Below are 22,531 nucleotides of genomic sequence, written 5' to 3'. Positions count from 1 at the left end.
ACTTAATGCAAACCTTTGTACTGAAAATCTACACGGATACACTTTTTAGGCAAATGCAGCGAAATACATGTGAGCTTTATATAGACGTACCAAACCATAAGAAGCAACCAGTTGAATACCAACATAAACCAACTCTCATCGCCCCTCGCCTCTAACTCTCTACATAACTGTAGCATTCTGTTGCTTAACAAAAATAATGATTGCATGTAGGCCTGGAGATGCTACACCCAGAAAAGAAAAAGTGAACAGTTTTCACAAATCTCGGCATGCCAATGTGAATTTAAATTCAATATAATAAAAAATGAGTCACCCAAAAGTGGATTTAAAAAGATTCGCATGGAAATGTCACGAGGATTGCTTCCCAATCTTCAGAAACTGAAGCATGTATCATCATCAATTCACTTACACAATTCAATTTTATATTTCATGGTCATTTGGACACATCAATGGAACACCAATTACTTATATAAGGTTCATGTTTGCATAAATAAACCACAACTCCTAGAAGTGCAAGGCATCAAAAATTCATGTATAGAACACTGAAACCCAAAATTAAGTTGCTAAATATTGAAAATATCCATAGCTAAATTGTCTAACTTTCTGACACATTACCCACTGAATTCCTTTATAATTTTAACAACTGCATCCAGCAGCAGCAGCAGCCGCAACCATCCAAAATTCTCTTGAATACAACCTTGTGCAATCGCTAGTGTGTAGCTCAGATCAACACTAAACTACACGAGGCTCCAATTTCAACCAGAGAAATCTAATCCAAGGTAGCAAAGTAATGGGGAAGGGAGAGGGGATGTACCTTACGTGTGAGGAAGAGAGGGATTAGGAGATGGCGAAGATGTAGACAACCCAAGAGATTAGGGAAAGAAACGTTAGAGAGAAGGTCGAGGGGATAAGGCACGCGAGGGGAACGGATGAAGGCCGGCGAAGGCGACGACCGAACGTCGCTCACTTGCTCGACCCCGAGTGCTTCAACCACGAGGGAGGAGAGCTCCCTCGATCCCCGACGCCTCCGCGCACCCGAGTCCCACCTCAGCCGATGGCCGGCGAACCACCGGCAAGCAGCAACAGCAGCAGGGCCGCCGCCGCGCCTCACCGCTCTCGCAGTTACCCGATGCCATGGCACGCCGGCCAGCCGTCGTGCTCCATGCTCCGGTCGCCTTCCTTCAAGATTCGCCACCTGCGTGTCATTCCCCACCGGATCCGTCGAGATCCGGCAGTTCCTCGTCGTTGGCGGTGGAAGGACACGGGTCGCCGGCAGTGGAAGGCTGCGGGTGTGGGGGCACTTGGGGTAGGGGTAGGCGCGCCGGCGGGGTGGGCGGCGGCGGCCAGCGGCGCGCGGTGGCGGCGGCCGGCGGCGGCGGTGCGCTAGAGGCGTCGGGGGAGGCAAGATCGTGTGGTTGGCGGTGCGCCTCTGTGGGGAAGGGATGTTTTTGCAAAATTGAAACGTTATATAGAGACCCACTAAAACAGGGACTGCGGGTTAATTTCGTATAAAACGAGGGACTTTTATGCAAAATCGCTAGCGACGCCGTACGACAGAAACCCAATTCTCTTTTTTATACTCCCAGGAGTATGTACTCCTAAGTAGGAAGGCCACCCGTTAGCACCAATTAGCAGCTAACTACAAAAACGAAAAAAGAAAATGGTTATGAGCCGGTTGCATGCCCCTGCATGCAAGGGCGTTCAACTATCCCGCACACGACTAGGAAATTTGTTACGAAGGTGTCTCCTCGGTTATGGTAGTTTGTACTTTTTTTTTCTGTATTGAAGTATATAGTTCCCTCCTCGCAGAAAAAAGGTATACAATTCCTTATTGTCAGAATAGTATATTCTTGTAGATGGGTATGTACTGCATTTTCTAACGTACGAGTTAGGAGTATATACTTCAGTCTTGTAAGAGTATATACTTTTTTGTGTGAGAAGGAGTATATACTTCTTTTTTTAGGTAGAGTATATACTTAGCAACCAAATAAGTATGCCATACTTCTATTTGAAATGAGTATATACTACTTTGCAATCAAAAGAGTATATATACAACGTACATAGAAATCAAAGCGAGTATATACTACTGCCAGAAATAGCTAGCAAATTAAAGAAGTATATACTGCTTCAAAAAAGGAGAGGTATCTGTACCAAATAATAAATAGAAGTACACACTTGCTTTTACATCCACTCCCCAGTTGGGGCATATATTTACAATAAAAATAGATTACAGTACAGAAGATTATATATTGCGACCAATCTGAATACGTTCAGACAGATGTCAATACACACTTCTTTTCCAAAGCTCAAATCTGCTGCAGTTTGCTGTAAGATCTGAAAGTAAAGAATTATAGTTGTTATGTCAAGAACAGGAGCAATAATGAACAAGAAGCTTGGAATATCTTTACACTATATGACGAGATGGTGAATGCTTCTTAAATTCAGAACGTCAAAAGAGAAAAAGTGCAAGTGTATTAGAACTCGAATTCCATCTAATTTACAAGATGATCTTTGTTTTGTATCGTAAACTAGAATAGCAACAAAATATATTAAGAAATGCCATGCTCTGTCTCACTTTTCTACTTATCTGATAAAAAAGATAGAAAGTAAATCAGGTATAATTATTATTTTTTGAACAATATACCATGAGTATGTTTGACATAAAATTAGTATATTCAGAGCCGAGTATAATTAGTATATTTGTTACGAAGGAGCATCTAAAAATGAGTATATTCAGAGCTATGAGAATGTTAATTTACAAGGAGAGTACATACACAAAAAAGACAAGTTTGTTCATCTGAACAGTTTGTGAGAAGCAACTCATGATGTAGGTGACTCGGTGGGAGCGCAGGATTAGCTGAATTAATGGTGGGGATTGTGATGCCATGCTGATGTGAGTAGTTTCTAGCGCCTCTCTTGAACGCCTGAATGGGGATGCATATACGTATGTCGCCGACGGGAAGGATTCAATCACCGCAGTTATCCGAGTGCTATTGCCGTCGGCCACCAGGACAACATCCGTATAAGACATGAAAAAAATTACACCTTGCCCATCATATATCATTGGTATGTTCAGAACAAGACAGATCTGTTGTTTCCTAGAGAAGAACGTACCGCATACTGCTGGCCCTTGGAGTTGAGGCTTCAACATCAATTGGAAAGAACATGGATCCTTGTACTGATGCATGGCTCTCACCCCTGTAAACTAACGGCGTGGAAGACGACTCCAAGGATAGATGACGGTCAACTGGAATCCAACAGAAGAAGGCGAGCTTCCCATGAATCTGGTCTTACATGTCGAAGGTTCTCGGCCTAAGACGCCCATCTCATCGTCATCGTTAAATGCTGTCGTGCAACCGCCGTTGTCGCCGTTGTGATACGTCGGCGAGGTGTTTACATGCTAGGAGCCGCCGTGAGTGAATATTTTCTATGAAGGTGCCCTTCTAAGATTTGTATTCCGGTGGACAGCTATCTAGAATCCCTAAAAACATGGATCGCACAACAAACTTCTAAACCAACGCGGTCTTCGCATCCGACTTGCTATTTCTTTTCTTCATTAATTAAAAAATAAAAAATAAACAGGTTTAAGCAGCTACTTGGGCGTCCAAGAAAAGGGGCACACGTGGCATGGGAGTATGTACTTCTAAGAGTACCAACCCATTTTCCTATATATATATATATATATATATATATATATATATATATATATATATATATATATATATATATATATATATATATATATATATATATATATATATATATATATATTAGGTAGAGATTATGTATCAATTAGTGAACAAGGAGTGCCTCCCACCACGATACAGACCAAGAAGTTAAGGATACTGAGATCAAATATATACCTGAACACGGGCCGGCAAGTCCACAGGATCACTTCAATCAGTGGTGACCAGTGGACCAATGGGGAAGGAACGACGAACTTGAGAGGATCAAGACAAACTTTTCCTCTGCGTGTGGAGAAGAGGAAGAACAGAGCGAACAATATCTTCAGAAATTTGGTGAAAAGCACACTGGAGCAGGCGAACTGGGGGGGGGGGGGGGGGGGTGGGGTGGAATTTCTTTGGTCTGAAGCAAGAATTAGTTGCTGGCTGGAAGAGAAAGAGGTGAAGATGGCTAATGATGCTTATCTTAATCTTAATTTGTTTACTTGGACATGGAACCCACTAATTATTCCTTCCTTCCCACCATTGCAGCAAAAGGAAAAAGCAAAAGCACTCAAGGTGGCTCACTTTTTCTTTCTTGATGAGTGAGCCTGATGCCTTACCTGAACCAGTAGCAGCATATATGTACTGGAAAGCCAAGCAACAGCAAAGCACTCAGTTGGAATTAATTTGATACCCAAACAACAATAGCAGATAAAGCCCCCTCCTCTGCTTCCATTATTAATTCATGTTTCAGGATATATTTGACCAAACAACATTAGCTCATCAGTTTCAGCAACCAGCAACGAAAGCCATTCTCAACACAACGGCACCATACATTTACAGTCAGCGAGAGATGTACTGCAGAGTCTGCACATGCCACAATCGCCAGTAATAAAGATCCCCCAAAAGAGAATTTTGCGATACAGGTTACAAACGACTATGTTGTATCCATCACAGTTTGATCCAAGCAGCCAATGAGGCTCAACTCGGGGCTACTACAGAGTAACTAGAGCACACTTGCCAGCAAAATTTGAAGATTAACTGCACTAGCTAGCTACTCATCGTCCTTAATTCTCTTGAGCAGCTTGGCAGCCCACCGGCGCAGCCTTCTATTCAGGGTGAAGCCAACCACGACGCCAAACACAAAGCTGATGGCACCAACCTTCGTGCATGTCCACAGAGACACCACCCGACTGCAATACCAAATGATTGTATGTCAGTTGCAAAGAGCACAATGAGCATCAAGTCAGGGATCACAGACTTAGGGTTGAACACGTACATGTTTACATCAACAAAAATGTTACGGTTGCAGCCTAAATCTAGAGAAGTAGACTAGAGAGTAGATGCCAAATGAGGTTACGGTCTGTAATTTGCTGTCAATCTGGTGAACGACATTTGTCTGTCTGAATCAGGGATTAGTAACTGCCTTTTTACTGAACTGACTTCTTCAGTGCTAAGTTTATATAGGGCAACAGACAGCACACAGTTGCAGACTTGCAGGAACCAAAAGAGATTCGGTGTTACACTCAAAGAACCAAACCCTACCAGACAGGTTTCAGTGCAGCAAAGGACCAAAGTTCAGAAAGTAGCAAGACCAAATTCCAGAGCGGCACCTGCCCGAAGAAAAAGACTAGCTCTCTACACATCAATGACTTGCAAATCTTCAGCATCACAAGCCCTCTTCAACTTGGTATGTTTCACGCTACCTATGCCCGTTGAAGTGAACTGCATCCCATCAGTCCTAGGATGCCCCCCATTCTGTTCAGCATATAACACGAATTAGGTAGCACGTCAGTTAATTTTTCTGTGGGCAAAGATGCCAAAGTCACAAGCACGTCGCTACAAGTATATGTGGTGGTCCACCATGAGTATGGCTACAATCTTTTAGTCCTGCACTGCACTATGTCATATGCAAAACAGGGGTATTATTTGTCTCGAGTCTTGATAAGAGATTAAGGCCTCAGCAGCTATTATTACCAATATATATATTTTTGTGAACACAAATGTCGAGTGTGCTGCGTGCATATACAGGTAGATACACGTGGAAACAAAACTAGGTTCAGATACCGATGTTATCAATTCTAAAAGTATAATTATGAGAATCTAAAGTTTCCAATGCCTGTTAGTTTAGAGATGGAACACACATAAGCAACTTAGAGCAGTATTATACAAAGACTTAATACCTTATACAACTGCAATCTGCAGCCATGGACCTCTACTAAAGCTCTTTTGGAACATGTACAAGCACAATATATCTAAGCAATTTCGCGTAAGCATAATGACATAATATGTACTCCCTCCGTCCCAAAGTAAGTGTCTTGGCCTTAGTACAACTTTGCACTAAAGTTAGTACAAAGTTGAGACACTTATTTTGGGACGGACAGAGTACAATTTATGCATCTATCCAATATGAAGCAGAAAATTATGTTCTGAGGATACGAATTATGGTTCACAGAATTCAAGACAAAAAAACAAAATGTCCAACCAATATACATGCAGTGTTCATACTATACCTCGTGCAAGTGTTGCCATCTAACTGGTAGCCAACGTGTAGACATCCAGGTCTTCACCATGAAGTTGTTGGTGCTGGTTTTGAAGACCAACCACCCAGCGTGAAGAGCTCTCTTGCACATCCTCGCCTAGTCCCAGCTTCTGCAAACTGCCCAATCCCTCTACATGGCTTAAGTTCAGACAACCAAGCACACGCAGGTCTGTCACTTGAGGGAGGTTGGATACCCTCTTCAGGCCTTCACATTTCTCAATTAGGAGAAGCTCGGAGAGCATTGGGAGGTCCTCCACATCATTCAAGTTGTGTAGTCCAATTAATTCGAGGTACTTCAAGCTGGCACTGTCCTCTCCAAGCTGCTGTGGAATAGCCCGCAACTTTGGGCAACCTTCAAGTTTCAACAGCACCAAACGAGGCAGCACTTGCAACCTTGCAGATTGGGCATCTTCTTTTCGAATCTCAGCTTCATCCTCAGAAACTTCTGCTTTTCCCTTTTCTTCAAAAAAAGACCACTCCTCCCAGTTGGGCATATGCTTGAGGACCAACCATTCAAGTTTAGGAAAAGCAACTAACTCATTGCACAGGGGATCACCATTCCTGCAGCCAACAAATCCAGGTCCAACCTTGGTAACTGCATCTGCACCCTCAATTCTCAGATATTTCAAGTTGGGTAGCTTCCCAATAGGTGGAAGATGCACACATGATCGTACATCTTTGAGGATCAAGTGTATTAATGAAGACAAACAGGTGGTACCAAACCAGGTGGCATACCGCCGACCAAAGAATCCCAAAATATATAGGTTTTCCAGGTTGCTTGGAGGTACTAGATGCTCAAAGACCACCTCAATATGCCTAACATCTTCTTCTGAATATGATCCCCATCTAGATTTTGTCCACTCTAGTTTTAGGTCTTTTAGATGTTTTTTGTCCGCTAGCAGTGTATTTGCACTACAATGAGCCACCCTTTCCAATTTAACAAGAAAAAGATACCTCATTTGTGACAAAGAAGATAACTCTTCCAACTTCCATTCATCTTGTACATCAGCATTGTCACTTCCATCACCAACAGGAAATCCTCGCAATTCAGTGAGGAACTTCAGTTTCCCTATCCCTTTTGGAACCTGATTTATTTCTGTACCAGAAAGATCAAGACATCTTAAATTGCACAACTGGGTCATTGCCAGAGGAAGACTGTGTAGAGCACCACAGCATTCCAAGCTCAATACTTGAAGGTTCTTTAGAGATCCAATGGATTCCGGAACACATGATATACCAGTATAATCTAGATCAAGTAGGCGTAGATGTATCAATTTTCCAATATAATCTGGAATGCTTTGTACAATTGAGTAATTCAGTACCAAAACACGAAGAAGCAGAAATCTCTTGAACAATGTATCCTCAATGCTCCTTGGACCAGGAACCGTTATCAAAGTCCTCACCTTAATTTCTATCTTATCCATGCTAGGTAATACCAGTTTGTCCTTCTTAGTCACAACGGTAACACGTCGAAGTTTTGACATATTATCACCCCTTAATGTTTCAATATCTCCAATAAAGCATTCTTCTTTTGATATATTTAAGGCAAGCTGTCTTAAGAGGTCATGCATTTTGCAATAAGTCATATCAAAATATGTTCCATCTGGTTGGAGGAGATTTCGATGGATTAGCTCGTAGTAGTACTCTTCAGCTATGTCTTCTAGTAGTTGGCCCTGTTGCTCCTCGACAAAGCCTTCAGCAATCCATAACTTGGTAACTACATCACGGTCAATGATAGAATCTTCAGTATACAAAGCACAGTAAAGGAAACATTGCTTAAGACGATGTTCTAATTCATCATAGCTGAGATACAGAACTCCTTGTATTTCATCCGAGAGCATGCTCTGGGAGCCAACATGTTTTCCCAAAAACTTTCTCCACTCATTCTCTGTTATATCTCTACTTGCCAAAGCACGAGCGCTAACCTTGATTGCCAGGGGGAGGTGACCACATTTACGAACAATCTCAATTCCTGTTTTCTGCAAATTCTGCACTTCTTTTTCTTTTTCAATGCTTATGCTCTTCCAAAGTAGTTCCCATCCCGCCTCTACTGACATGAGATCAACTCGATGGGTATACTCCACACCTATTCTCATTGCAATTTGATCATCTCGTGTGGTTACTAATATTACTCCAGCAGTGGTCTTATGTAATGGAGGTCTTAATAAATCCGTCCATACATTGGATTGCCACACATCATCTAGAACCAGAAAGAAACTCTTCCCTTCAACTGTTTCTGCAAGTTTTCTATGCAGCTCCGCTATTGTTTCACCTTGCTCATGATGCACACCAATATTACGGAGAACCTCTTTAAGAAGAGTAGCTTCATTGTAGTCTCGTGTAACACAAATCCATGCATGTAGCTTGAAGCTTCCTTTTATTTTTTGGTCATTGTATATTTTCTGAGCTAGAGTTGTCTTACCAACTCCTCCAGTTCCAACAATAGCAATCTTGTAAGACTTATTTTCCTTGTGTGAATGAACTAAGTCCACCAACTTCCTGCTAGAATGCATGATCTCCTTTCCAACAAGGTTGGGCTCAACAAGATTGGAACCTCTTATCAGTTTGGATGTTGGACCATTTTGAGTAGGTTGTGTACTATTGTTGAATGTTAAAAATATCTTGTCCTTTGAAATATTCTCTATCTTTTTGTTGAGGCTTCTAATCCGAACAGCTACATCATGACGTGACCCGATGTTACAAAAGCAAGAGGAAACTTGAATGCCTTTACATGCAGCTGATTTGCTTGATGATGATGAAGGATGGCCATACAGTAGCTTGATTCCTTTACATCTAGCCACGTCCATGATTTCGTCAACAGCATACATAACATCTCTCAGTTGACCAAGCCAATTGTTCACTGCTAGCTCTTTTGTCCTCCTCTTTTCAGAATCATATATGCAACACTGTATTAGCTCTACTTGTCGGAGCACTTCTGCGAGCTCTTCTTCCACCCCAAGGATTAGTATGGCCTCATTAGTAATGATATCTTTCAACTTATTGGCACATGATCCAAGCAAAGATTCTAGTACGGTCGCCATAGAAAAGATAAATTCAGGGCCAGAGATCCACCAAAAATACCAGGTGAATTATTTCGGAGAACGGCGAAGATTGGATGCTGAAAATGAATGCACAAGGTATCTTAGCATGCTTTCAGAACGAGGCATCTACTGTTAAATATATGAAAATGAATGCACAAGGTATATATTAACAAATATCACTACTAACTTTCTATTTCTATATTCTTAGTATATGGAAGCAAAAAATACTAAGCACACTGAGTAGGGCCACGTGTTGAGGTCTAAATTCATGAACTTGCACTGTCTTTTCATGTATTTTTTTGTGGTTACAAATTACATGTGCTCTAGTTTTGTATCCTAAAAAGACATAATGCATGGTTTGATTTTCTCAATTGAGGGCCATCAAATGGACGAATAATAGAAAATGTTTCATTGAGTTATATGTATATCTATTAAAACATACAGATTAATCATCCACCTATGTTTTTGTCTGATCCATCCACTCAATAAATAACTTCTATCGGTTTCCCAGATGCTAGCCTAGACATCATGACAACTAATTTATTCCACATGGTTACTGCAGCATACGAGACCTCTAGACCTAGCGTAGCTTTTTCAACCCTGTAAAGTTTGAAGGTTTCGCATTCTAATTTTCCGGTCTTTACAGTTTTGGCTAGTCTAGGTTTCTTTCCTTTTGCCTTTCATCTTTTGGTTTCAGTTTGCACATATTTCATCAATTCGAGACCTTTTTCAAATACAAAATGACACACGGTCAGATGCATGTTAGAGAAAAAATGTATTCCATATGGAAGTAAGGTTGATTGCAAGTCTTACCTTAGAAAGCGGTCTTCTAATGAGGCAGAAAAAAGGTCAACAATAAGGATCAATGGTGATCATCTTGAAGAGGTTTGCTGTGGTCGATGGACAGCCCATCGCTACTTTTAAGATCTCACAAAACGGGGCGCACGCTTCTTGAATCAGAATAGATAATAGAAAATTACCATACAATCATCAAGAGGAAAGAATGCTGCTGCTAGCCTGCTGTGCCAGCAATATATAGATGATACGGGGTTGTCAATCAGGTGAACAAAAGAATAACACCCACTGTGTTCTATATAGATCCAGAGGTGCAGAACATTGAGATCAAATATATACCTGAATATAGGCACGTAACGCCACAGTATCATTTCAATCAGTGGCAACAGAAAAGGAACAACAAACAAAAGCGACCAAGATGAAACTTGCTCTGGTGAGAAGAATGGAACGAACAAAATCTTGAGATTTCTTGATTTCCCACAGCTAGCATGGGTGAAACCTGTTCGAAGAAGCCGGGCTGTGGAACTCTGTGGCGTGGGAATTTATTTTCTTAGGTTTGAAGCAAAAACTTGGTGGTTGGTGAGCTTTTGTGATGTCTGGAAGAGAAAAGAGATGAACAAGTCTGATGCTCATCTTTGTTTATTTGGACAAACGACTCAAGGACTCAAGGTGGTTTACTTTTTCTTTCTTGATTGAACCCACTAACGATGCCTTTACTGGAGCAAAGAAAGAGCCACAAAGTGGACACCATCTGCCGCCTGCCGGTGCTAAGGGAGGGGACCACACAACATCACCATAGATTCACGATCAGCAAGAGAGGATCTGCACATACCACAATCGCTAGTGCAAATCCCCTAAAAAGAGATTTACGAAACACTGGCTTGTACTGATCCAGTTAATCCAAGCAGTCAAAGAGGTTCAAGGCCAAAGAGTAACTAGAGCACACTTGTGAGCAAAACTTGAGTTTGCACTAGATAGTTATCATCCTTGATTCTCTTGAGCAGCCTAGCAGCCCATCGATCAGCGCAGCCATTTCTTCAGGGTAAAACCCACCGTGATGCCAATAACAAAGCTGATGGCACCAACCTTTATGCAAGTTTGACAGAAACACAACCCGGCGGCAATCCAGATTACCAAATGTATGTATGTTATAAGGAGCATGATTAGCTTTATCAAGTTTAATTGTTACAGGTTTATATGAACCTTTCTGTCTGAAATTTTTTATATGAACAAACTGTTACAACTGCAGCCTAAGGAAACATGACAAAATAACTCTTTAACACATACTTACGCGAGTCTATTGATCCCACTGTGCTCATTGGAGGACTGGTGCAGCACCATGAGATGCACAGTGGTGGCATGGTGTGGCACAAGAGGATACAGGTGTGGGCCAGGGGCAGCAGCATGGTGGGCTTGGAATTTGCTAACAACCATAGGAGGGTCGCCTGGAAAGGCTGGCAAAGGGGAAGCCGAATGCTACAATGATAAAAGCAGGATAGGAAATTATTATTTTGTATGCAATCATGTCACAGACAGGGATAGTTTGATTGGGCAGCTGCACTCACCTAATCCTCATGACCAGGAAATTTACACAGATTAAGTGGCAGACAAGGAAATCATGATCTATCACGAAAATGTCGGCTGTCAGCGATTGCCTAGTGCTGTGATGCCAAAGGTGGGAAAACATGGTTGTACCGTACAAAATTTACTGAAGTCTTTTAGAGAACAGGCCGAACGGCCCTGCTTTATATCGAAGGCACAATAATCTGCTGGGGATACCAGCTACAAACATCAAGCTCACCACCAAAATAACTATCCACCAGTTTGAAGTACAGCTACCAGTAGAAAAAGATAAACGAGGAAAGCTCACACAGGAGCTGCTACACGAACACCGTCCAGGCGGAAAACGCCATCGCTCATCCTATGTAGTACAGGACACCGGCACAGCCACGAAGTTGAAGGATTCTTGCACCCAACAAAATATTCTCCACCTCGGCCCCCATCTAGAATTTACTAAAGTTGAGTTCAGAAGTACACATCTAACTCAACATACCTGAATTTTAAAATAATTTTAAACCAGAGGGACTAACTCATCACCTTCAAGTAGCGAACTAAAACTGAAGGTTACATGCAGGAGTAAATGCCATATGAACCATAGTTTTAAATAGCACGCTGCCTCGGCGCTATAATCACACTATAGCATTTGGAGGGGCAACACGCTAAGCTGTTTAGCGTCATTTAGCGTGCTAAAGTTCGTGGCCCCATTTGTTGAATCATCCTAGAAGGTATAATCAGATGAGGCCCTAAATCAAAGCAATCTACCGGCCAACCAAGCGAGCTCCAATAGGAGGCCAAGAGACCAGCGATTAAATTAGAGATTAAATTAGAGGACGAGGAAGTGGAGAAGCCGTGCATACCTGCGGCTTCTTCATCACCGAGGAAGCCAGATGCAGCTCGGTGGACCCTGCCTTCTCTAGCCATGCTGGGGTTGGAGGAAAGGCAGCACCATGATGATGGTGAGATCTCAATCGTGTCCTGCGGAGAGGGCAAGGAAGTGGCAGTGATGGGTGATTCCTCCAATGTTTTAGTGTCAACCAACTCCTTCAAGGACAAGACATCCTGTTCTTGCAGCGCGTGTGCTAGATACATGGTCAGCCACATGCTCCTCCTTATACACCTGAAGTGGAACAAGCAGGCCGGATGATCAGAACAAAAAAAAAAGTCTTATTTCAGGAGATGAAGGAGTAATCCACATTGTAATCTTGCCATGGGCAAGTTGATAAAAAGAAACCTGATTTTTCTTTCTATTAAAAGAGGTTGGTAATAAGAGACCAAAAATCTGATAAGCAATTGAGTTGGACATACGGTGGCAGACTGGGGCAGGCAAAGGGCCACCGATGCCGAAGGCGTCAGTTAGTTAGTACAATGTACAACACCCGGCATTGTAAACTTTCAGCAAGTTGGATATACCTAAGGAACTAGGTGCTTCCAGCTCTCAACTTGATAACAATCGCAGCTGGTTCCAATTATAGAAAACTCAAGAATGAAAAGGAGGCATGTTTGGGTTGCATCAACAAACGTGGTCCATGTGCTGCCAGACATATGACTTAAATCTCTAGCAAACAGATAGAAAATTCATACCCCAACATACATGCCCCCGTTTCTTAAGTTTAGAGATACAGGGGCTGCATTGGCACAGCTGGTCAAAGAACGCCCAGTTTCAGCTTACTGAGAACACACCATCAAACAGATCTCAGATTGGCCGCCCAGCTCTCCAAAATTATAGTAGTATCAAGATTTGCGCTGCTACACACACAGATGTAGCGCGACACGAGCAGCACATCCTAAATTCCGCCCCCAAACCGAAGTAAATCGCCGAGCGAGGGAGAAGGAATACATACCCTGACGCCCTGGGCACGGCGACTTGGTCGGAGAAGGAAGGGGGCGGCGAAGATGAAGCAAGAGGAAGAGAAGGAGTTGGTCGTGTGCCGCCACCGCATGCTGGAGGAGTCTCCGCGGACCCCGTATGCGCGCCCGCGCCCGCGCCGCCGGCTAGTCGGGGTTGGGCGGCGAGCGGCGAAGAGGAACACAAGGAGGTGGGGCCGCCCCGTCAGTGTCGGTTCTCTTTTCAGAGATATACTTCTCTGTTTTCCCCCTTTATTTATTTATTTATTCATTTCGGGAGATGACACGGGAAATGTTACACAAATATATTTTTTAGCAGGCAATCAGGCACACTACCATTTACTACATTTTTGTTTTTTTAGAATCTACATTATTGCTCTTGTTACTAGTTGAGCGGATGAAAATTCTGCACTGTATTACACGCATCAATACTCTTCAACTAAAGAGGCCATACTTTTCACCCCTTAATTCTGCACGGTATCGCACTAATTGAGTTCAGAATAGAAGAAGATACTAGCACTGAAGAGAATTTGTATTGGGCCGGACTATCGCCATGGCAGATCGTGTACGGGTTGTTTGGTTGACTGATTTTATTGTTGGGCCTACATAACACGAAACTTAAAGCACCTCTAGACCCGGCTCATTGAAAACGCTCAGATCGGCAGTTTCTTGCGAGCCGGGCCGAGGCGAGCGCAAGCGAGCAGGCCCCTGCACGAGTGTAGACGCGAGGGATGCGAGGTGATTACATGTCTTCTTCAACCTTCAGTAAGCTTCTCTAATCTCCTCTCTTCCTTGTCCCTCTGATCTACACAACGTTGTTTCGGTTCGAGGTAAGCTCTACACGAAAAAGATGCACCTCGATACTACGGTTCCATTCAAGCAATCGGTTCGTAGTTTCGTCGGCCGTAAGTTCTTAATCTCGTGTTCCCATTTGGAGCTATTATGGATGAATTTTGTCAGATTCGTCGCGCACGATTGATCATTTGAAATTTCCTTTTGACCAGCAGCCTAATCTCGAACTTCCTCACAACATTCATGTTGTAAGTTTTTGGTTTTGACGATCGTAGCTTCATCTCTTTTTGAACAGCAGTCTACTGCATTGACGCCGCCATGTCGAGCTCCTCCGTCCTCTGCTCAGAGCCCTCTTATTCGCCCCCCTCGACGCTGAAGCCCTTCCCCTTGATCTCCTTGCTCGTGTGCTACTACACTAGAGTTGTTTCCGGCGTCGCTCATCTCGGCCTACTCTCTGTCGTCCTCTACTGCACTGACATTGCAATGGCGCGCACACTTTCTTGTGTCCTCTGCCTCCGCGCACACTGTAGTTCGCCGTGCCGTCGACGGGGTCGATCATCTTCGCCTCCTCTCTCTCGCCCTACTACACTGGAGTATTTTCCAGCGTCGATCATCTCGGCCTCCTCTCTCATCCACTACACTGATGATACCATGGCGCGAGCACTGCATTCTCCTCCTCTGTCCACTGTTTTTGCGCGAGCACCGTAACTAGTTCGCCGATGGTGTCGCTTGCCGTGCTGCCGACGGGGTCGCTCATCCACGACTCCATGCTCGTCATGTCGGACATGGCGCCACGGCCACTATCCACCGCAGTCGCCATGGTCCGGCGCACACTGCATTTCTTCTCCCCCTTCCTCTGTTGGGGAACGCAGTAATTAAAAAAAATCCTACGATCACGCAAGATCTATCTAGGTGATGCATAGCAACGGGGAAAGAGTGTGTCCACGTACCCTCGTAGACCGAAAGCGGAAGCGTTATGTAACGCGGTTGATGTAGTCGAACGTCTTCACGATCCAACTGATCAAGTACCGTACGCAAGACACCTCCGCGATCTGCACAAGTTCAGCTCGATGACATCCCTCGAACTCTAGATCCAGGTGAGGCCGAGGGGGAGTTCCGTCAGCACAACGGCGTGGTGACGGTGATGATGAAGTTACCGGCGCAGGGCTTCGCCTAAGCACTACGATGATATGACCGAGGTGGAAATCTGTGGAGGGGGCACCGCACACGGCTAAAAGATCAACTTGATCAACTTGTGTGTCTATGGGGTGCCCCCCTCCCCGTATATAAAGGAGGAGCGAGGAGGCCGGCTGACCCTCCTTGGCGCGCCCCCAAGAGGGTAATCCTACTAGGACTCCAAGTCCTAGTAGGTTTCCACCTAAAGGGAGAGGGGGGGAAGGAAGGAGAGGAAGAGGGAGAAGGAAAGGGGGGCACCCCCTCCTAGTCCAATTCAGACTCAAGGGGGAGGGGGCGCGCGGCCTGCCCCTCTATCTCTCCACTAAGGCCCATCGAGGCCCATTAGTTGCCCCGGGGTTTCCGATAACCCTCCGGCACTCCGATTTTGTCCGAAACTTCTTCAGAACACTTCCGGTGTCTGAATATAGTCGTCCAATATATCAATCTTTATGTCTCGACCATTTCGAGACTCCTTGTCATGTCAGTGATCTCATCCGGGACTCCGAACAACCTTCAGTACATCAAATCACATAAACTCATAATACCAATCGTCATCGAACGTTAAGCGTGCGGACCCTATGGGTTCGAGAACTATGTAGACATGACCAAGACATGTCTCCGGTCAATAAACAATAGCGAAACCTAGATGCTCATATTGGTTCCTACATATTCTACGAAGATCTTTATCGGTTAAACTGCATAACAACATACGTTGTTCCCTTTGTCATCGGTATGTTACTTGCCCGAGATTTGATCGTCGGTATCATCATACCTAATTCAATCTCATTACCGGCAAGTCTCTTTACTCGTTCTGTAATAGTTCATCCCACAACTAACTCATTAGTCACAATGCTTGCAAGGCTTATAGTGATGAGTATTACCGAGAGGGCCCAGAGATACCTCTCCCAAACACGGAGTGACAAATCCTAATCTCTATCTATGCCAACCCAAAAAATACCTTCGGAGACACCTGTAGAGCACCTTTATAATCACCCATTTATGTTGTGATGTTTGGTAGCACACAAAGTGTTCCTCCGGTATTTGGGAGTTGCATAATCTCATTGTCTGAGGAACTTGTATAAGTCATGAAGAAAGCAGTAGCAATGAAACTGACACGAAGCTAACGGATGGGTCATGTCCATCACATCATTCTCCTAATGATGTGACCCCGTTCATCAAATGACAACACATGTCTATGGTTAGGAAACATAACCATCTTTGATTAACGAGCGAGTCAAGTAGAGGCATACTAGGGACTATATGTTTTGTCTATGTATTCACACATGTACTAAGTTTCCGGTTAATACAATTCTAGCATGAATAATAAACATTTATCATGAAATAGGAAATAAATAATAACTTTATTATTGCCTCTAGGGCATATTTCCTCCAGTCTCTGATGACCCACAAGTGTAGGGGATCTATCGTAGTCCTTTCGATAAGTAAGAGTGTTGAACCCAACGAGGAGCAGAAGGAAATGACAAGCGGTTTCGGTAAGGTATTCTCTGCAAGAACTGAAATTGTCGGTAAAAGATAGTTTTGTGATAAGGTAATTCGTAACGGGTAACAAGAAATGAAAGTAAATAAAGCGCAGCAAGGTGGCCTAATCCTTTTTGTAGCAAAGGACACGCCTGGACATGTTCTTATATAGAGAAAAGCTCTCCCGAGGACACATGGGAATTATCGTCAAGCTAGTTTTCATCACGCTCATATGATTCACGTTCGCTACTTTGATAATTTGATATGTGGGTGGATCGGTGCTTGGGTACTGCCCTTTCTTGGACAAGCATCCCACTTATGATTAACCCCTATTGCAAGCATCCGCAACTACAAAAGAAGTATTAAGGTAAACCTAACCATAGCATGAAACATGTGGATCCAAATCAGCCCCTTACGAAGCAACGCATAAATTGGGGTTTAAGCTTCTATCACTCTAGCAACCCAGCATCTACTTATTACTTCCCAATGCCTTCCTCTAGGCCCAAATAATGGTGAAGTGTCATGTATTCGACGTTCACATAACACCACTAGAGGAGAGACAACATACATCTCATCAAAATATCGAACGAATGCCAAATTCACATGACTACTAATAGCAAGACTTCTCCCATGTCCTCAGGAATAAACGTAACTACTCACAAATCATATTCATGTTCATAATCAGAGGTGTATTAATATGCATAAAGATCTGAACATATGATCTTCCACCGAATAAACCAACTAGCATCAAGTACAATGAGTAATCAACACTACTAGCAACCCACAGGTACCAATCTGAGGTTTTGAGACAAAGATTGGATACAAGAGATGAACTAGGGTTTGAGAGGACATGGTGCTGGTGAAGATGTTGATGGAGATTGAACCCCTCCCGATGAGAGGATCAATGGTGATGATTTCCCCCTCCTGGAGGGAAGTTTCCCCGGCAGAACAGCTCCGCCGAAGCCCTAGATTGGTTCCGCCAAGGTTCCGCCTCGTGGCGGCGGAGTTTCATCCCGAAAGCTTGCTTATGATTTTTTTCAGGGTAAAACACTTCATATAGCAGAAGATGGGCACTGGAGGGCTGCCAGGTGGCCCACAAGGCAGGGGGCGCGCCCCCACCCTCGTGGCCAGGGTGTGGGCCCCCTCTGGTATTTCTTCCGCTCAGTATTTTTTATTAAATCCAAAAATGACTTTCGTGGAGTTTCAGAAATTTTGGAGTTGTGCAGAATATGTCTCTAATATTTGCTCCTTTTCCAGTCTAGAATCCCACCTGCCGGCATTCTCCCTCTTCATGTAAACGTTGTAAAATAAGAGAGAATAGGCATAAGTATTGTGACATAACGTGTAATAACATCCCATAATGCAATAAATATTGATATAAAAGCATGATGCAAAATGTACGTATCAACTCCCTCAAGCGGAAGCCGATATCGAAAAATATGTCCACATGTTTAGAGATAGAGGTGTCGATAAAATGAAATACGGACATGAGGGCATCATGATCATTCTTATGACAGCAACATAAATATATTTTGTCATATGAATTCTTATGCAAGTAACAATCTATCTACAATGTCAAGTATGAATCAGAAACTTCATTGAAAACTAACAAACTATAATCTCAGTCATTGAAGCAATTGCAATTTATCATAACATCGAAAAGAGTTAATATAAGAGCTTTTCAGGAAGTCCACATACTCAACTATCATTTAGTCTTTCACAATTGCTAACACTCACTCAATACTTATGGGTATGGAGTTTTAATCGGACACAGAGAAAGATATGGGCTTATAGTGTTGCCTCCCAACCTTTTACCTCAAGGGTAATGTCAATAATGATAGTTCATGCTAACTTACATCCAATTGTATATATATATATATATATATATATATATATATAGGTGCTTGCCAAAGGATAAAATGTAAAAAGGAAAGGTGAAGATCACCATGACTCTTAATGTAAGACAAGAAGTAAAAGATATGCCCTTCGCAGAGGGAAGCAGAGGTTGTCATGTGCTTTTATGGTTGGATGCACGAAATCTTAATGCAAAAGAATGTCACTTTATATTGCCACTTGTGATACAAACCTTTATTATGCAGCCTGTCACTTTTATTGCTTCCATATCACAAGATCGTATAAAACTTATTTTCTCCACACTAATAAGTCATACATATTTAGACATCAATTTTTATTGCATGCAACATGACAACTTACTTGAAGGATCTTACTCAATCCATAGGTAGATATGGTGGACTCTCATGGCAAAACTGGGTTTAAGGATATTTGGAAGCACAAGTAGTATCTCTACTTGGTGCAAGGAATTTGGCTAGCATGAGGGGGAAAGGTAAGCTCAACATGTTGGATGATCCATGACAATATACTTTAATTCAGATATGAGAAAACATAACCCATTATGTTGTCTTCCTTGTCCAACATCAACTCTTTAGCATGTCATACTTTAATGAGTGCTCACAATCATAAAAGATGTCCAAGATAGTATATTTATATGTGAAAACTTCTCTTTCTTTATCACTTCCTATTAATTGCAATGATGACCAAAACTATGTTTTCCAACTCTCAACAACTTTTAATCATAATACTCTTTATATGTGAAGTCATTACTCTCTATAAGATCAATATGATCTCTTTTATTTATTTTTACTCTTTTTATTCCCTTAAGATCATAGCAAGATAGCAAAGCCCTTGAGTCAACACTAATCTTTATTATATATCTCTCAAGGACTCGATTACATAGAGGGGTCATAAGGCTAAACTCAAAACTAAATCATACCAAAACTTTATTATACTAGATCAAGGTATTACTAAAAGGATCGAACTAGGTAAAACAGTAAAGATAGGAGTGTGATGGTGATACGATACTGGGGCATCTCCCCCAAGCTTGGCAGTTGCCAAGGGGAGTGCCCATACCCATGTGATTAGTTCTTCGGAGGTGGCGATGATGGAGTTGTTGATGATGTAGGCATGTCGTTCGTCTTCCAAGGCATAGGCTCACCATCATAGAAGGATGATCGAGTATCCGGTATCCTCAAATCTGCAGCCAAACTCATCCTCTTGAATCTATATTCATACTCACAGTTTTGGTTTTGTAGGTCATAGATCTGGATTAGAGGTGCTCGATTTTCTCATGAAGCCTGAACATGGTCTCCCCAATGTTCTTGGCATCTAGCTTGTGGTTGTTGGTGAACTCCTTGATCATCATCTGGTTGGCGTTGAGTCCGCATTCCACCATATCTTGGCACTTGAAAACTTGTTGTTCCATTGCTTCGAGTCTTGTCTCCACGCTTCCGGTCCTCCTTGGTCCCTCAACATCACGGATGTGCAGCACCCCCTCACGCATCTCAATGGTTTGAGGGTGATGCAGCACCTCCGCGAGTAGGGGTTGATGACCTTCTCGAAAAACTTGTCCTTGGGGGCGCTTGAAGACATCATGGTGCTCTAGATGTGTCAAAAAAACAGCTCGAAACAAAAGACAGAGGATATTTGCGTGGTACGGTGGTCAAAACCTTCGGGAGATTATATAATGAATTTTTACCAACCAAAAGAAGTATCGTGCAAGAAAACGGAGTCCAGAGAGCACACGAGGTGCCCACGAGGCAGGGGGGCACGCTCTCCACCCTCGTGGATGCCTCGTGTCCTTCCCGGACTACTTCTTATTTCCTATTTTTTTATATATTCCAAAACGGAGAAAATTTGCTATTAGAACTGTTTTGGAGTCGGTTTACTTACCATACCACATACCTATTCCTTTTCGGAGTCTGAAACGTTCTGGAAAGTGTCCCTTATGTATTCCTCCGGGGTTATGGTTTCAATAACATTAGTTTCAACATTTATAGGATTACCTGAGATATAATGTTTGATTCTTTGACCGTTCACCACCTTCGGATTTGTTCCTTCGAAGTTGTTGATTTTTATGGCACCGGAATGATAGACCTCCTCGATAACATAAGGACCTTCCCATTTAGAGAGGAGTTTTCCTACAAAAAATCTTAAACTATAGTTGAAAAGCAACACATAATCACGTACATTAAACTCACGCTTTTGTATTCTTTTGTCATGCCATCTTTTAACTTTTTCTTTAAACAGTTTGGCATTCTCATAGGCTTGGGTTCTCCATTCATCAAGTGAGCTAATGTCGAATAACATCTTCTCACCAGCAAGTTTGAAATCATTATTGAGCTCTTTAATGGCCCAATATGCCTTATATTCTAGTTCGAGAGGTAAGTGACATGCTTTTCCATAAACCATTTTATATGGAGACATACCCATAGGATTTTTATATGCAGTTCTATAAGCCCATAATGCATCATCAAGTTTCTTGGACCAATTGTTTCTAGATCTATTAACAGTCTTTTGCAAAATTAATTTAAGCTCTCTATTACTCAGTTCTACTTGACCACTAGACTGCGAGTGAATGGAGATGCAATTTTATGATTAACATCATAGTTAGCAAGCATTTTACGAAAAACACCATGAATAAAATGTGAACCACCATCAGTCATAAGGTATCTAGGGACACCAAACCTTGGAAAAGTAACTTCTTTAAGCATCTTAATAGAGGTGTTATGATCAGCACTACTAGTTGGAATAGCTTCTACCCACTTAGTAACACAATCAACAACAACTAAAATATGTGTATACCCATTAGAGGAAGGAAACGGTCCCATATAATCAAAGCCCCAAACATCAAATGGTTCAATAACAAGAGAATAGTTCATAGGCGTTTCTTGACGTCTACTAATATTACCTATTATTTGACATTGATCACAAGACAAGACAAACTTATGAGCATCTTTGAAGAGAGTAGGCCAATAAAAACCGGATTGCAATACCTTATGTGCAGTTCTATCTCTAGCGTGGTGTCCTCCATATGCCTCGGAGTGACAGTTGCATAGGATCTATTCCTGTTCATGCTCAGGTACACAACGTCTAATAACACCATCTACTCCTTCTTTATAAAGGTGTGGGTCATCCCAGAGATAATGTCTTAAATCATAGAAAAACTTTCTCTTTTGCTGGTATGTGAAACTAGGTGGTATAAATTTAGCAACAATGTAATTAGCGTAATCAGCAGTGGTGAGGCCTCCACTGTATCACAGCCGACCACGGGAGGCAGGAGCATGAGGCACGACCGGCGCTACTTTGGGTGGCTAGAGCACGAAGACCAGAGGTTGAAGAAGCACTACGACCGTTGGATGGACATCGTACAGTCTCTGGAGTATTGACTAAGTTGACAAAGTCCTCCGTCCCCGTCAACTTAGTAGGCCCATAAGTCAGCCTTCCACTATACTGGGTGCCAGCTAGCAGGGGGAGTATTCATTTTTTGTGCGTAATAAGGAGGCACTTCCTTGCGTGCGAAGATATAGCTGGTGGGTCCAAGCTGTCAGCGGCGGTAACATTTTTTTCACGAAATACAGAGGCCCTTTCGGTGGGTCCCAGATGTCAGGTGGAGGAATCATTATTTTGCGCGTAATAAGGAGGCATTTCCTTGCGTGTGGCCATGGACCTAGCCGTCAGCCTCTCCACGTACAGTCCACTTCAGAGGCATGTCGGTCGTTGACTATGTTGACCAGGCCGTGCCGAGAGCACCAGGGCGGTGGACGACGGTGAGGCCTAGGAAG

At 42.9% G+C, this 22,531-nt stretch overlaps 1 protein-coding gene and 1 long non-coding RNA gene across 8 annotated transcripts; both read right to left on the bottom strand.

The window, feature by feature from the left end:
• Positions 1–2,058: 2,058 nt before the first annotated feature.
• On the bottom strand, positions 2,059–3,538 carry LOC123068580 (uncharacterized). Its single transcript, XR_006431851.1, has 3 exons — positions 3,112–3,538; positions 2,772–2,987; positions 2,059–2,331 (listed from the first exon to the last, which is right to left on the bottom strand). It is a non-coding gene; the product is annotated as an uncharacterized lncRNA (long non-coding RNA).
• A 992-nt stretch (positions 3,539–4,530) lies between these two features.
• On the bottom strand, positions 4,531–13,660 carry LOC123068577 (putative disease resistance protein RGA4). Of its 7 annotated transcripts, none has more exons than XR_006431844.1 (6): positions 13,442–13,660; positions 12,458–12,717; positions 10,059–10,262; positions 6,176–9,322; positions 4,942–5,420; positions 4,531–4,855 (listed from the first exon to the last, which is right to left on the bottom strand). XR_006431844.1 is itself a non-coding variant. In XM_044491179.1 (3 exons), exon 2 carries the CDS (start codon positions 9,243–9,245, stop codon positions 6,195–6,197), a length of 3,051 nt encoding a protein of 1,016 aa, XP_044347114.1. In that variant the 5' UTR covers positions 9,246–9,322; positions 10,059–12,427; the 3' UTR covers positions 4,531–4,855; positions 6,176–6,194. The 7 variants fall into 7 exon arrangements, 1 of the variants encoding a protein (XP_044347114.1); XR_006431847.1 differs by having other exon boundaries at positions 10,059–10,195; XR_006431848.1 differs by lacking the exon at positions 10,059–10,262.
• Between the last annotated feature and the right edge of the window lie 8,871 nt (positions 13,661–22,531).

This window comes from Triticum aestivum, chromosome 3B (assembly GCF_018294505.1).
Source record: "Triticum aestivum cultivar Chinese Spring chromosome 3B, IWGSC CS RefSeq v2.1, whole genome shotgun sequence".
Classification (NCBI taxonomy): domain Eukaryota; kingdom Viridiplantae; phylum Streptophyta; class Magnoliopsida; order Poales; family Poaceae; genus Triticum; species Triticum aestivum.
The sequence above is the reverse complement of the archived record's forward strand: the minus strand, read 5'-3'. Positions and strand labels throughout refer to the sequence as shown.